General features: G+C 49.6%; 1 protein-coding gene across 2 annotated transcripts in view; it reads left to right on the forward strand.

Annotated features, from left to right (window-relative positions):
* Positions 1-13114, forward strand: part of LOC147120054 (uncharacterized) — a 210655-nt gene extending 197541 nt beyond the window's left edge. Inside the window, exons 25-26 of one of the 2 annotated variants that reach the window (XM_085985572.1) lie at positions 6470-6549; positions 9755-9843. In XM_085985572.1, coding sequence (XP_085841698.1) covers positions 6470-6548 — 79 coding nt within the window. In that variant the 3' untranslated portion in view covers position 6549; positions 9755-9843. Of the gene's footprint in view, positions 1-6469; positions 6550-9754 lie in introns of both variants that reach the window. The other variant, XM_085985571.1, reaches the window with a different exon arrangement.

A 13114-nucleotide genomic window follows, 5' to 3' on the forward strand; every position in this document is an offset into this window, starting at 1 on the left:
ACAGAGTAGACGCAGGCCCACAGACAACTGTACTCCCAGACTAGACCCAGACACACAGAGCATTCTACTCCCAGACTAGACCCAGACACACAGAGCAGTGTACTCTCAGACTAGACCCAGACACACTGTACTCCCAGACTGGTCCCATACCGACAGAGCACTGTACTCCCAGAATAGATGCAAGCACACAGCGCACTGTACTCCCAGACTAGTCCCAGAAACACAGATGACTCTTCTCCCAGACTGGACCCAGACACACAGAGCACTTTACTTCCAGATTAGACCCAGACACACAGAGCACTGTACTCACAGACTAGACCCAGACACATAGAGCACTGTACTCTCAGACTAGACCCAGACACACAGAGCAGTGTACTCCCAGACTGGTCCCATACCCACAGAGCACTGTACTCCCAGAGTAGACGCAGGCCCACAGACAACTCTACTCCCAGACTAGACCCAGACACACAGATAACTGTACTCCCGGACTAGACCCAGAGACACAGAGCACTGTACTCCCAGACGAGACCCAGACACACAGAGCACTGTAATCGCAGGCTAGTCCCAGACACACAGATCAATCTATTCCCAGACTAGACCCAGACACACAGAGCACTCTACTCTCAGACTAGACCCAGGCAGACAGAGCACTGTACTCCCAGACTAGACCCAGGCACACTGAGCACTGTACTCCCAGACTAGACCCAGGCACACACAGCACTCTAATTCCAGACTACACCCAGACACAGAGCACTGTACTCCCAGACTGGTCCCATCCCCACAGAGCACTGTACTCCCAGAGTAGACGCAGGCCCACAGACAACTCTACTCCCAGACTAGACCCAGACACACAGAGCACTGTACTCCCGGACTGGACCCAGACACACTGTACTCCCAGACTGGTCCCATACCCACAGAGCACTGTACTCCCAGGTTAGACGCAAGCACACAGCGCACTGTACTCCCAGACTAGTCCCAGACACACAGAGCATTCTACTCCCAGACTAGACCCAGACACACAGAGCACTGTACTCCCAGACTAGACCCAGACACACAGAGCACTGTACTCCCAAACCAGATCCATACACACACAGCACTGTCCTCCCAGACTAGACCCAGACACACAGAGCACTCTACTCTCAGACTAGACCCAGACAGACAGAGCACTGTACTCCCAGTCTAGACCCAGACACACAGAGCACTCTACTCTCAGACTAGACCCAGACAGACAGAGCACTGTACTCCCAGTCTAGACCCAGACACACAGAGCGCTGCAATCCCGGACTGGACCCAGACACAAAGAGTACTGTACTTCAAGACTAGACCCACACACACAGAGCACTGTACTCTCAGACTCTCAGAAAATGGGATTAGACTGGACAGGGATGGATGGGCGGCGCAGACACGATGGGCCGAAGGGCCTCTTTCTGTGCTGTAAAACTCTATGACTCTATGACTCTATGACTAGACCCAGACACACAGAGCACTGTACTCCCAGACTAGACCCAGACACACTGAGCACTGTACGCCCAGACTGGTCCCAGGCACACAGAGCACTGTACTCCCAGACTAGACCGAGACACAGAGATCACTGTACACACGGACTGGTCCCAGACACAGAGATCACTGTACTCCCAGACTGATCCCAGACACACAAGGCATAGTACTCCCAGACTAGACACAGACACACAGAACACAGTACTCCCAGACTGGACCCAGACACACAGAGCACTGTACTTCCAGACTCGAGCCTGAGACACAGAGCACTGTGCTCCCAGACTAGACCTAGACACACACAGCACTGTACTCCCAGACACCCAGTGCACTGTACACCCAGACAGGTCCCAGACACACAGAGCACTGTACTCCCAGATTAGACCCATACCTACAGGACACTGTACTCCCAGACTAGACCCAGACACACAGAGCACTGTACTCCCAGACTAGACCCAGACATACAGAGCACTGTACTCCCAGACTGGTTCCAGACACACAGAGCACTGTACTCCCAAACCAGGTCCATACGCACAGAGCACTCTACTCCCAGACTAGACCCAGACACAGCACTGTACTCCCAGACTAGTCCAAGACACACAGAGCAGTGTACTCCCAAACCAGATCCATACACACAGGGCACAGTACTCCCAGACTGGTCCCAGACACAACACAGAGCACTGTACTCCCAGACTAGACCCAGACACACAGGGCACAGTACTCCCAGACTGGTCCCAGACACAACACAGAGCACTGTACTCCCAGACTAGACCCAAACAAACAGAGCTCTGTTCTCCCAGACATGCACCAGACACACAGAGCACTGCACTCCCAGACTAGACCGAGACACAGAGATCACTGTACACACAGACTGGTCCCAGACACACAGAGCACTGTAATAGAAACATAGAAGATAGGAGCAGGATTAGGCCATTCGGCCCCTCGAGCCTGTTCCGCCCCATTCAGTGCGATCATGGCTGATCATCCAAATTCAGTACCCTGTCCCTGCTTTCTCCCCATATCCTTTGATCCCCTTAGCCTTAAGAAATATCTCTAACTGCTTCTTGAATATATTTAATGTATTGGCCTCAACTGTCTTCTGTGGTAGAGAATTCCACAGGTTCACCACTCTCTGGCTGAAGAAATTCCTCCTCATCTCAGTCCTAAATGGCTTACCCCTTATCTTTAGACTGTGACCCCTGGTTCTCGACTCCCCCGCCATCGGGAACAACCTTCCTGCATCTAGTCTGTCTAGTCCTGTTAGAATTTTATAAGTTTCAATGAGATCCCCTCTCATTCTTCTAAAGTCTAGCGAATATAAGCCTAATCGACCCAATCTCTCTTCATATGTCATTCCTGCCATCCCAGGTATCAGTCTGGTGAATCTTCGCTGCACTCCCTCCATGGCAAGAACATCTTTCCTCAGATAAGGCGACGAAAACTGCACACAATACTCAAGGTGTGGTCTCACCAAGGCCCTGTACAACTGCAGCAAGACATCCTTGCTCCTGTACTCGAATCCTCTCGCTATGAAGGCCAGCATACCATTTGCCTTCTTGTACTTCCAGACTGGTCCCAGGCACACAGAGCAGTGTACTCCCAGACACACAGAGCAATGTACTTCCAGACTAGGTTCTAGGCTCCAGCCAGGGTAAACATCCTCCCAGCATCTACCCTGTGGGAATTTTATTGATTTCAATGAGATCACCTCTCATTCTTCTAAACTCTAGAGCATATCGGCCGAATCTACTGAATCTCTCCTCGTAGGACAATCCCCTCATCCCTGGAATCAGTCTAGTAAACCTACATTGCACTCCCTCTAAGGCAAGTATATCGTTCCTTAGGTAAGGAGACCACAACTGTACACAGTACTCCAGGTGTGGGCTCACGAAGGACCTAAATAATTCCAGCAAGAGTTATTTACTCTTATCCCTTTGTAATAAAGGCTAACATACCATTTGCTTTCCTAATTGCTTGCTGTACCTGTATGTTAACTTTCAGTGATTCGTGTACAAGGAGACCCAAGTCCCACTGAAAACTACACATTTCCCAGTCTCTCATCATTTAAAAAAATATTCTGCTTTTCTATTTTTCCTACCAAAGTGGAGAACTTCACACTTCTCCACATTATCTTCCATCTGCCACGTTCTTGCTCAATCACTTAAGCTGTCTAAATCCCTTTGCAGCCTCCTTGGGTCCTCCTCGCAGCTTCTGTTCCCACCTAACTTTGTATCGGCAGCAAAACCCGGATATATTATACTCGGCCCCATCACCCACGTCATTGATATAGATTGTAAATAGCTGAGGCCCACGTACTGATCCTTGCAGCACCCCACTAGTTACAGCCTGCCAACCCAAAAATGACCAGTTTATGCCTACTCTCTGTTTTCTGTCCGTTAACCAATCCTTAATCCAAGCTGATATATTACCCCCAATCCCATGAGCCCTAATTTTGTGTAATAACCTCTTGTATGGCACCTTATCGAATGCTTTTTGAAAATCCAAATATGCTACATTCACTGGTTTTCCCTTATCTATCCTGCTAGTTACAACCTCAAAAAATTCTAACAGATTTGTCAAAAATGATTTCCCTTTCATAAATCCGTGTTGGCTCTGCCTAATCATATTATGATTTTCTAAGTGCCCTGTTATCACGTTCCTAATAATTGATTCTAGCATCTTCCCTACTACTGCTATCAGGCTAACTGGCCTGTAATTCCATTTTCTCGCTCCCTCTTTTTGTTTGCTACCTTACAATTTGCGGGGATATTTCTAGAATCTAGGGAATTGTGGAAGATCAAAACCAATGCATCCACTATTTCTGCATCCAACTCTTTTAAACCCTAGGATGTAGGCCGTCAGGTCCAGGTGATTTGAGGGCTTTTAGTTCCATTAATTTCCCCAGTACTATTTCTTTATCAATTCCTTGGTCCTCCTTTGCTAAATTCTAAAACCTTCCCAATCCTCAGGCTTATTACTTTTTTTGGCAAAATTATAAGCCTCTTCCTTCAATCTAATACATCTTAACTTATCTTGTTAGCCAAGGTTTTTATTCCTTAAGGCAATGTATATTCGTTGCAAATTATGAATGAATTCCTTAACATAGAGCACTGTACACCCAGACTAGACCCATACCCACAGAGCACTGTACACCCAGACTAGATCCATACACACAGAGCACTGTTCTCCCAGACTAGACCCATACCCACAGAGCACTGTACACCCAGACTAGATCCATACACTCAGAGCACTGTACACCCAGACTAGATCCATACACACAGAGCACTGTTCTCCCAGACTAGACCCATACCCACAGAGCACTGTACACCCAGACTAGATCCATACACACAGAGCATTGTACACCCAGACTAGACCAATACACTCAGAGCACTGTACACCCAGACTAGATCCATACACACAGAGCACTGTACACCCAGACTAGATCCATACACTCAGAGCACTGTACACCCAGACTAGATCCATACACACAGAGCACTGTTCTCCCAGACTAGACCCATACCCACAGAGCACTGTACACCCAGACTAGATCCATACACACAGAGCATTGTACACCCAGACTAGACCCATACCCACAGAGCACTGTACACCCAGACTAGATCCATACACACAGAGCATTGTACACCCAGACTAGACCAATACACTCAGAGCACTGTACACCCAGACTAGACCCATACCCACAGAGCACTGTACTCCCAGACTAGATCCATACACACAGAGCACTGTTCTCCCAGACTAGACCCATACCCACAGAGCACTGTACACCTAGACTAGATCCATACCCACAGAGCACTGTACACCCAGACTAGATCCATATGCACATAGCACCGTTCTCCCAGACTAGACCCATACCCACAGAGCACTGTACTCCCAGACTAGACCTGTACCCACAGAGCACTGTATTCCCAGACTGATCCCATACCCACAGAGCACTTTACTCCCAGACTAGATCCATACACACAGATCACGGTACACCCAGACTAGACCAATACACACAGAGCATTGTACACCCAGACTAGACCCATACCCACAGAGCACTGTACACCCAGACTAGACCTATACCCACAGAGCACTGTATTCCCAGACTGATCCCATACCCACAGAGCACTGTACACCCAGACTAGATCCATACACACAGAGCACTGTTCTCCCAGACTAGACCCATACCCACAGAGCACTGTACTCCCAGACTAGACCAATACACACAGAGCACTGTACACCCAGACTAGACCAATACACACAGATCACTGTACTCCCAGACTAGATCCATACACACAGAGCACTGTACTCCCAGACTAGACCAATACACACAGAGCATTGTACACCCAGACTAGATCCATACACACAGAGCACTGTACTCCCAGACTAGATCCATACACACAGAGCACTGTTCTCCCAGACTAGTACCCATACCCACAGAGCACTGTACACCCAGACTAGACCTATACCCACAGAGCACTGTATTCCCAGACTGATCCCATACCCACAGAGCACTGTACACCCAGACTAGATCCATACACACAGAGCACTGTTCTCCCAGACTAGACCCATACCCACAGAGCACTGTACTCCCAGACTAGACCAATACACACAGAGCACTGTACTCCCAGACTAGACCAATACACACAGATCACTGTACTCCCAGACTAGATCCATACACACAGAGCACTGTACTCCCAGACTAGACCAATACACACAGATCACTGTACTCCCAGACTAGATCCATACACACAGAGCACTGTACTCCCAGACTAGACCAATACACACAGAGCACTGTACTCCCAGACTAGACCAATACACACAGAGCACTGTACTCCCAGACTAGATCCATACACATAGAGCACTGTACTCCCAGACTGATCCCATATCTGTAACTTGCCTTGGTGAGAATCAAAATCACAACCTCAGGGTCGGTGGACCAGAACTACTCAGCTATCATGAACCTCATCTTTTCTAGGTGGTGCCTCGCCATCTTCCCCTACATGTGTGCAAGAGGCAATTACACTTGGACATGGACCGCGCAACACCTGCCCTAGGGTACGATCTAATCCCAACCTTTCCTCGTGTACGACCTAACCTCCATCTGCCCTTCATATGACCTAACCCCGACCATCTCTCAGGTACAACCTAACCCTGAGCATCCCTCAGGTACAACCTAGCCCCCACGTGCCTTTAGATCTGACCTAACCCTGACCATCCCTCAGGTACGACCTAACCTCCATCTGCCCTTCATATGACCTAACCCCGACCATCTCTCAGGTACAACCTAACCCCGAGCATCCCTCAGGTACAACCTAACCCCGACCATCTCTCAGGTACAACCTAACCCCGAGCATCCCTCGGGTACAACCTAACCCCGAGCATCCCTCGGGTACAACCTAACCCCGAGCATCCCTCAGGTACAACCTAACCCCGAGCATCCCTCAGGTACAACCTAACCCCGAGCATCCCTCAGGTACGACCTAACCCCGAGCATCCCTCAGGTACGACCTAACCCCGAGCATCCCTCAGGTACGACCTAACCACGAGCATCCCTCAGGTACGACCTAACCCCGAGCATCCCTCAGGTACGACCTAACCCCGAGCATCCCTCAGGTACGACCTAACCCCGAGCATCCCTCAGGTACGACCTAACCCCGAGCATCCCTCAGGTACGACCTAACCCCGAGCATCCCTCAGGTACGACCTAACCCCGAGCATCCCTCAGGTACGACCTAACCCCGAGCATCCCTCAGGTACGACCTAACCCCGAGCATCCCTCAGGTACAACCTGGCCCCCACCTGCCTTTAGATCTGACCTAACCCTGACCATCTCTCAGGTACGACCTAACCTCCACCTGCCCTTAGATCTGACCTAACCCCGACCATCCCTCAGGTACGTCCTAACCCCAACCTTTCCTCAGCTACGACCTAACCCCAACCTTCTCTCATGTATGACCTAACACCTTCCTTCCCTCATATATAACCTAACCCTGAGCATCCCTCAGGTACGACCTAACCCCTTTTGTGCCCGCTCCGCGGAGGTGGAACAGGTGGATCGAGAGCTGGTAGGAGATTGTTGGCCCAGGAGAGGATTTGGATCGTGGGTGGGCTGGGAGGTTTTATAAACACCTGGTGTAGGCCTGAGGCCCCTAAAAACAGTCCACAGGCCCCGTTGTTGTCCGCTGCCTGAATGAGCGGGATAACTGGCTGCCATCTTGGGACAGGGCGGGATCACGGCATAGGCGTGGCCATCTTGGGCAAGAACAGAGAGTGGGTGGGGCTCTGTTCCCAGCCGGGTCCCAGTGCCCAGGAGATGGAGCATCATGTGCAACAGGTTTTTAATCACCTTCATGGACACTCAGGGCGCATGTGAGTTTTGCAGCCTAGAGGAGTTCATGGCCCCACCCCCCACTCCCCTCCCCCCCCTCCCTCCCCCCTCCCTCCTCACCCCCCTCTCCCCCCTCCCACTCTCCTCCCCCCTCCCACTCTCCCCCCTCCACTCCCCCCTTCCTTCTCCCCTTCCCTCCCCCCCTTCCGCTTCCTCCCAGTCTCTCGCTCTCTCTCTTCCCCCCAGTCTCTCGCTCTCTCTCTTCCCCCCAGTCGCTCTCTCTCTTCCCCGTCGCTCTCTCTCTTCCCTCCAGTCGCTCTCTCTCTTCCCTCCAGTCGCTCTCTCTCTTCCCCCAGTCGCTCTCTCTCTTCCCCCAGTCGCTCTCTCTCTTCCCCCAGTCGCTCTCTCTCTTCCCCCCAGTCGCTCTCTCTTCCCCCCAGTCGCTCTCTCTTCCCCCCAGTCGCTCGCTCTCTTCCCCCCAGTCACTCTCTCTCTTCCCTCCAGTCACTCTCTCTTCCCCCCAGTCGCTCGCTCTCTCTCTTCCCCCCCAGTCGCTCTCTCTCTCTTCCCCCCAGTCGCTCTCTCTCTCTTCCCCCCAGTCGCACTCTCTCTCTCTTCCAACAACAACATGCCTTCAAAAAACCCTCAGCACCGCCGGGCATCCCCAGCTAGTTCAATATATAGTTATCTGAAGTGGCTGCTTTTCATCTTTTGGTTACACTTTAGCCCCACGCTCCTAATCTTTGGCCACCCAGTGAGGAGGGGGGTGGGTAAGTCGGAGGATCTTCTCTTGGACCTGCTCTTGGGCCTGGCTGAAACAGCAATATGTAGGTCCAGGATAGGTGGGACCCATGGAGGGGTGGGGTGGGGCATAGGTCGCTCTGGCTGCCTGTCCCTCTTCCACGGTCTTGTCTGTGCCCGGCTGGCCCTGAAGAGTGAGCATGCGGTGTCCACCAGTACGCTTGATACCTTCTGCGACCGGTGGGCACCTCAGAGTACAGAGACACTGGTAACAACATTATGGTTCAGCTGGGAAGGTTCCCTTTGCTTTTGTTGGGACTTTATTGCTTATTTTGGCAACTTTTATTTTGATTGGACCACATCTTTCTTTCCCATATTAGTAATGTCCTAAAAGGGGCACTTGTGCTGATTCTTGTTTGGTGGTCCTGGGGCAACCTAGTGTCACCCTGACTGGTCCACCAATAAAAGCCCAGTAACTAGGAGGGAAGAATCATTGACTCATTTAGAGGGAGTGCAACAAAGGTTCACCAGACTGATTCCTGGGATGGGGGGATTGTGCTATGAGGAGAGATTGGGGGTACTAGGCCTATATTCCTAGAATTTAGAAGAATGAGAAGTGATCTCATTGAAACATATAAAATTCCTACTGGGCTTGACGGAGTAAATGCTGGAAGGATGTTCCCCCTGGCTGGGGAATCTAGAACCAGGGTCACAGTCTCAGAATAGGACTGAGATGAGGAGAAATTTCTTCACTCAAAGGGTTGCGAATCTTTGGAATTTTCTACCCCAGAGAGCTCATTTGAGTATATTCAAGACAGAGATCGATAGATTTTTGGATATTAAAGGAATCAAAGCATGAGGATAATGCGGGAAGGTGGAGTTGAGGTAGATGATCAGCCATGGCCTACTCCTGCTCCTATTTCTTATGTTCTTATGTTCCCTCATGTACGACCTAAGCCCTTCCTTCCCTCATGTACGACCTAACCCCTTCCTTCCCTCATGTACGACCTAACCCCTTCCCTCATATACAACCTAACCCTGACCTTTCCTCATGTACGACCTAACCCCGACCTTCCCTCAGGTACGACCTAATTCCCACCCCACTCTCTCCTTGCTCCCATTCACCACTCTCACCCCATTCCCCACTCTCTCCTCACTGCCTGTTACTAACTTTCTACTGTCTCCTTACAGTCAGAAGAGGCTGATAGAACATGACCTCAAGTTTCACCGTGACCTGTTAGTGGAGTTCATAGGTCTGGAGCGGGCACAGAACATCACCAGGCCCTGGGTCTTCTCGTACTTTGAGCTGATAGAGATTCTGGGTCTAGAGACACCAGTGGAGGAATGAATGAAGGAGACCAGCCTTGGCGGAATGGGACTGAGCAAGGAGAACAACTGCAGAGGTTCGAAATCTCTTGGCTGGTGTGTCTCACTATAACCAGTCTCGGGCCGGGAGTGTGAAGGTCGAGCGCTTCAGTCAGGGAAAGGCTGATTACATGGACAAGGACTTATTTGTTAAATACACACGCGCGCACGCACAGAAATACACGCACGCACTCAGAAATACACTCACGCAGATACACATAAATACACATGTACATGTGCACGTATACACACGTACATACTTGCACACCGACATATCCGTGTACATGTACGTATGTGCAAATACGCATGCAGACACACACGTGCACACTTACACACAGACATGTACACACAGAAATACACGTACAACCATACACATACACACACTTGGGCGCGCGCACAATATAATACTAATGAGAGAAACTAGAGGAATAAAAGATGTCTATGAGACACAGAGTGTGTGAACAGCAGAGTTTTTTTTAAATTTGTTCCTGGGATGTGGGCGTCGCTGGTAAGACCAGCATTTACTGCCCATCCCTAATTGCCCTCGAGAAGGTGGTGGTGAGCCGCCGCCTTGAACCTTTGCAGCCTGTGTGGTACAAGGATAAACACAGGTCAGTCAGCTTAACCTCAGTGGTGGGGAAGCTTTTCGAAATGATAATCCGGGACAAAATTAACAGTCACTTGGACAAGTGTGGATTAATTAAGGGAAGCCAGCACAGATTTGTTAAAGGCAAATTGTGTTTAATTAACTTGATTGAATTTTTTGATGAGGTAACAGAGAGGGTTAATGAGGGCAATGCAGTTGATGTGGTGTACATGGACTTCCAAAAGGCGTTTGATAAAGTGCCACATAATAGACTTGCCAGCAAAGTTGAAGCCCATGGAATAAAAAGATACATGGATACAAAACTGGCTAAGTGACAGGAAACAGAGAGTAGTGGTGAACGGTTGTTTTTTGGACTGGAGGAAGGTATACAGTGGTGTTCCCCAGGGGTCGGTACTAGGACCGCTGCTTTTCTTGATATATGTTTTGGACTTGGGTGTACATGGCACTATTTCAAAATTTGCAGAAGACACAAAACTTGGAAGTATAGTGAACAGTGAGGAGGATAGACTTCAAGAGGACATAGACAGGCTGGTGGAATGGGCAGACAAGTGGCAGATGAAGTTTAATGCAGAAAAGTGCGAAGTGATACATTTTGGTAGGAAAAACGAGGAGGGGTAATATAAATTAAAGGGTACAATTCTAAAGAGGGTGCAGGAACAGAGAGACATGGGGGTATATGTGCCCAAATCGTTGAAGGTGGCAGGACAGGTTGAGAACGCAGTTAAAAAAACATACGGGATCCTGGGCTTCATAAATAGAGGCATAGAGTACAAAAGCAAGGAAGTTATGATGAACCTTTATAAAACACTGGTTCAGCCACAACTGGAGTATTGTGTGCAATTCTGGGCACCGCACTTTAGGAAGGATGTGAAGGCTTTAGAGAGGGTGCAGAAGAAATTTACAAGAATGGTTCCAGGGATTAGGGACTTCAGTTACGTGGATAGACTGGAGAGGCTGGGTTGTTCTCCTTAGAGCAGAGAAGGTTGAGAGAAGATTTGGTAGAGGTGTTCAAAATCTAGCTGAAGTGCTGTTGCAGAGAGCCAGCATGGGGGCATGGACTGCTTCATTATCTGAGGCGTTGCGAATGGAACTTCTGATGGAGGGAAGGTCATTGTTGAAGCAGCTGAAGATGGTTGGGCCTAGGACACTGCCCTGAGGAACTCCTGCAGCGATGTCCTGGGGCCGAGGTGATTGACCTCCAACAACCACAACCATCGTCCTTTGTGCTAGTTATTACTCCAGCCAGTGGAGAGTTTTCCCCTTGATTCCCATTGACTTCAATTTTACTAGGGCTCCTTGATGCCACACTCATTCAAATGCTGCCTTAATGTCAAGGGCAGTCACTCTCACCTCAGTGTGTGCGTGAACAGCAGAGTGAGTGTGAACAGCAGAGTGAGTGTGGTGTGTGAACAGCAGATATGGTGGGGACGAGATGGCAAAGCAGAGCAGATCCCAGTGACCCAAGAGCCTGGGAGAAGAACAGAACAGATTCTTGTTTCAATGACTAACATCTGCCCACTTTGGGTACGACCCAGAGCGAATCACAGTATAAACTAAATGATACAATTTTAAAGGTGGTGCAGGAACAGAGAGACCTGGAGGTGTACGTACACAAGCCGAATGGCCTCTTTCTGTGCTGTATCATTCTATGATTCTATAAATAGGGATGTGTACAGTGCTCATTCACAATTGTTGTTCTGTTTATTGCTAATTTCACACTTTCAAAAGGTACAACCACAAATAAGCATTAAAAGTGAGATAGTTACATTCAAGATTTATTTTTGATCATTTACTGTCACTGAGGACTCGTGAGCAACTGATTGTAAACACAAGCTTAAAATCCAAGAATGAGAAAATCACAAGAGATCTCCAGTAATCAAGTGTTGAGGAGAGAATCATCTGAACTTCAGTCAGGTAATAAACTTATTCATTTAAAATTTACAAACCTCTTTCCCTCTTTCTGTGCAAGGACTCAGCAAGGAACAACTGCACGAGATTATCTCTCGGCCACGGAGGGAAAAACAAAACCAGACCAGGTGCAAAGAACCTTTAGCAGAAAAGGAAACCTCACTCTGAGCCCCTCCCACTTCATTAATTTTTAAGTCATATAAAATATTTAAAAAATTTGCAAGAAAATACTGCCACGTTTTGATCATAAAATAATCTATGGAACAGTGTAAAATATAAACTGTTCACTGCGGCTCAGAGCAGACCCAGACGCAGACCCCGGGTTAATGAGCAGCATTCACATTGAAACATGAGGGTCCCTCAGACAGAGTGGATCACACGGACCCCCCCACCAGCACCCCAGGGGCACCAGCAACCTACCATCGCAGCATCGCACCCCCTGAGCCCTCCACCCCCCGCCCCCCACCAGCCTGGCACCCTCAGGACACCCAGCACACCCGGGACCTTCAGCACCTGAGACCCCCAGGACCTGAGACCCCTGGACCCCAGCACCTGAGACCCCCAGTACCCCAGCACCTGAGACCACCGGGACCCCAGCACCTGAGACCCACAGTACCCCAGCACCTGAGACCACTGGGACCCCAGCACCTGAGACCACTGGGACCCCAGCA

This window comes from Somniosus microcephalus, chromosome 4, assembly GCF_052327205.1.
Source record: "Somniosus microcephalus isolate GS21.2 chromosome 4, FLI_Smic_1.0, whole genome shotgun sequence".
Taxonomy (NCBI): domain Eukaryota; kingdom Metazoa; phylum Chordata; class Chondrichthyes; order Squaliformes; family Somniosidae; genus Somniosus; species Somniosus microcephalus.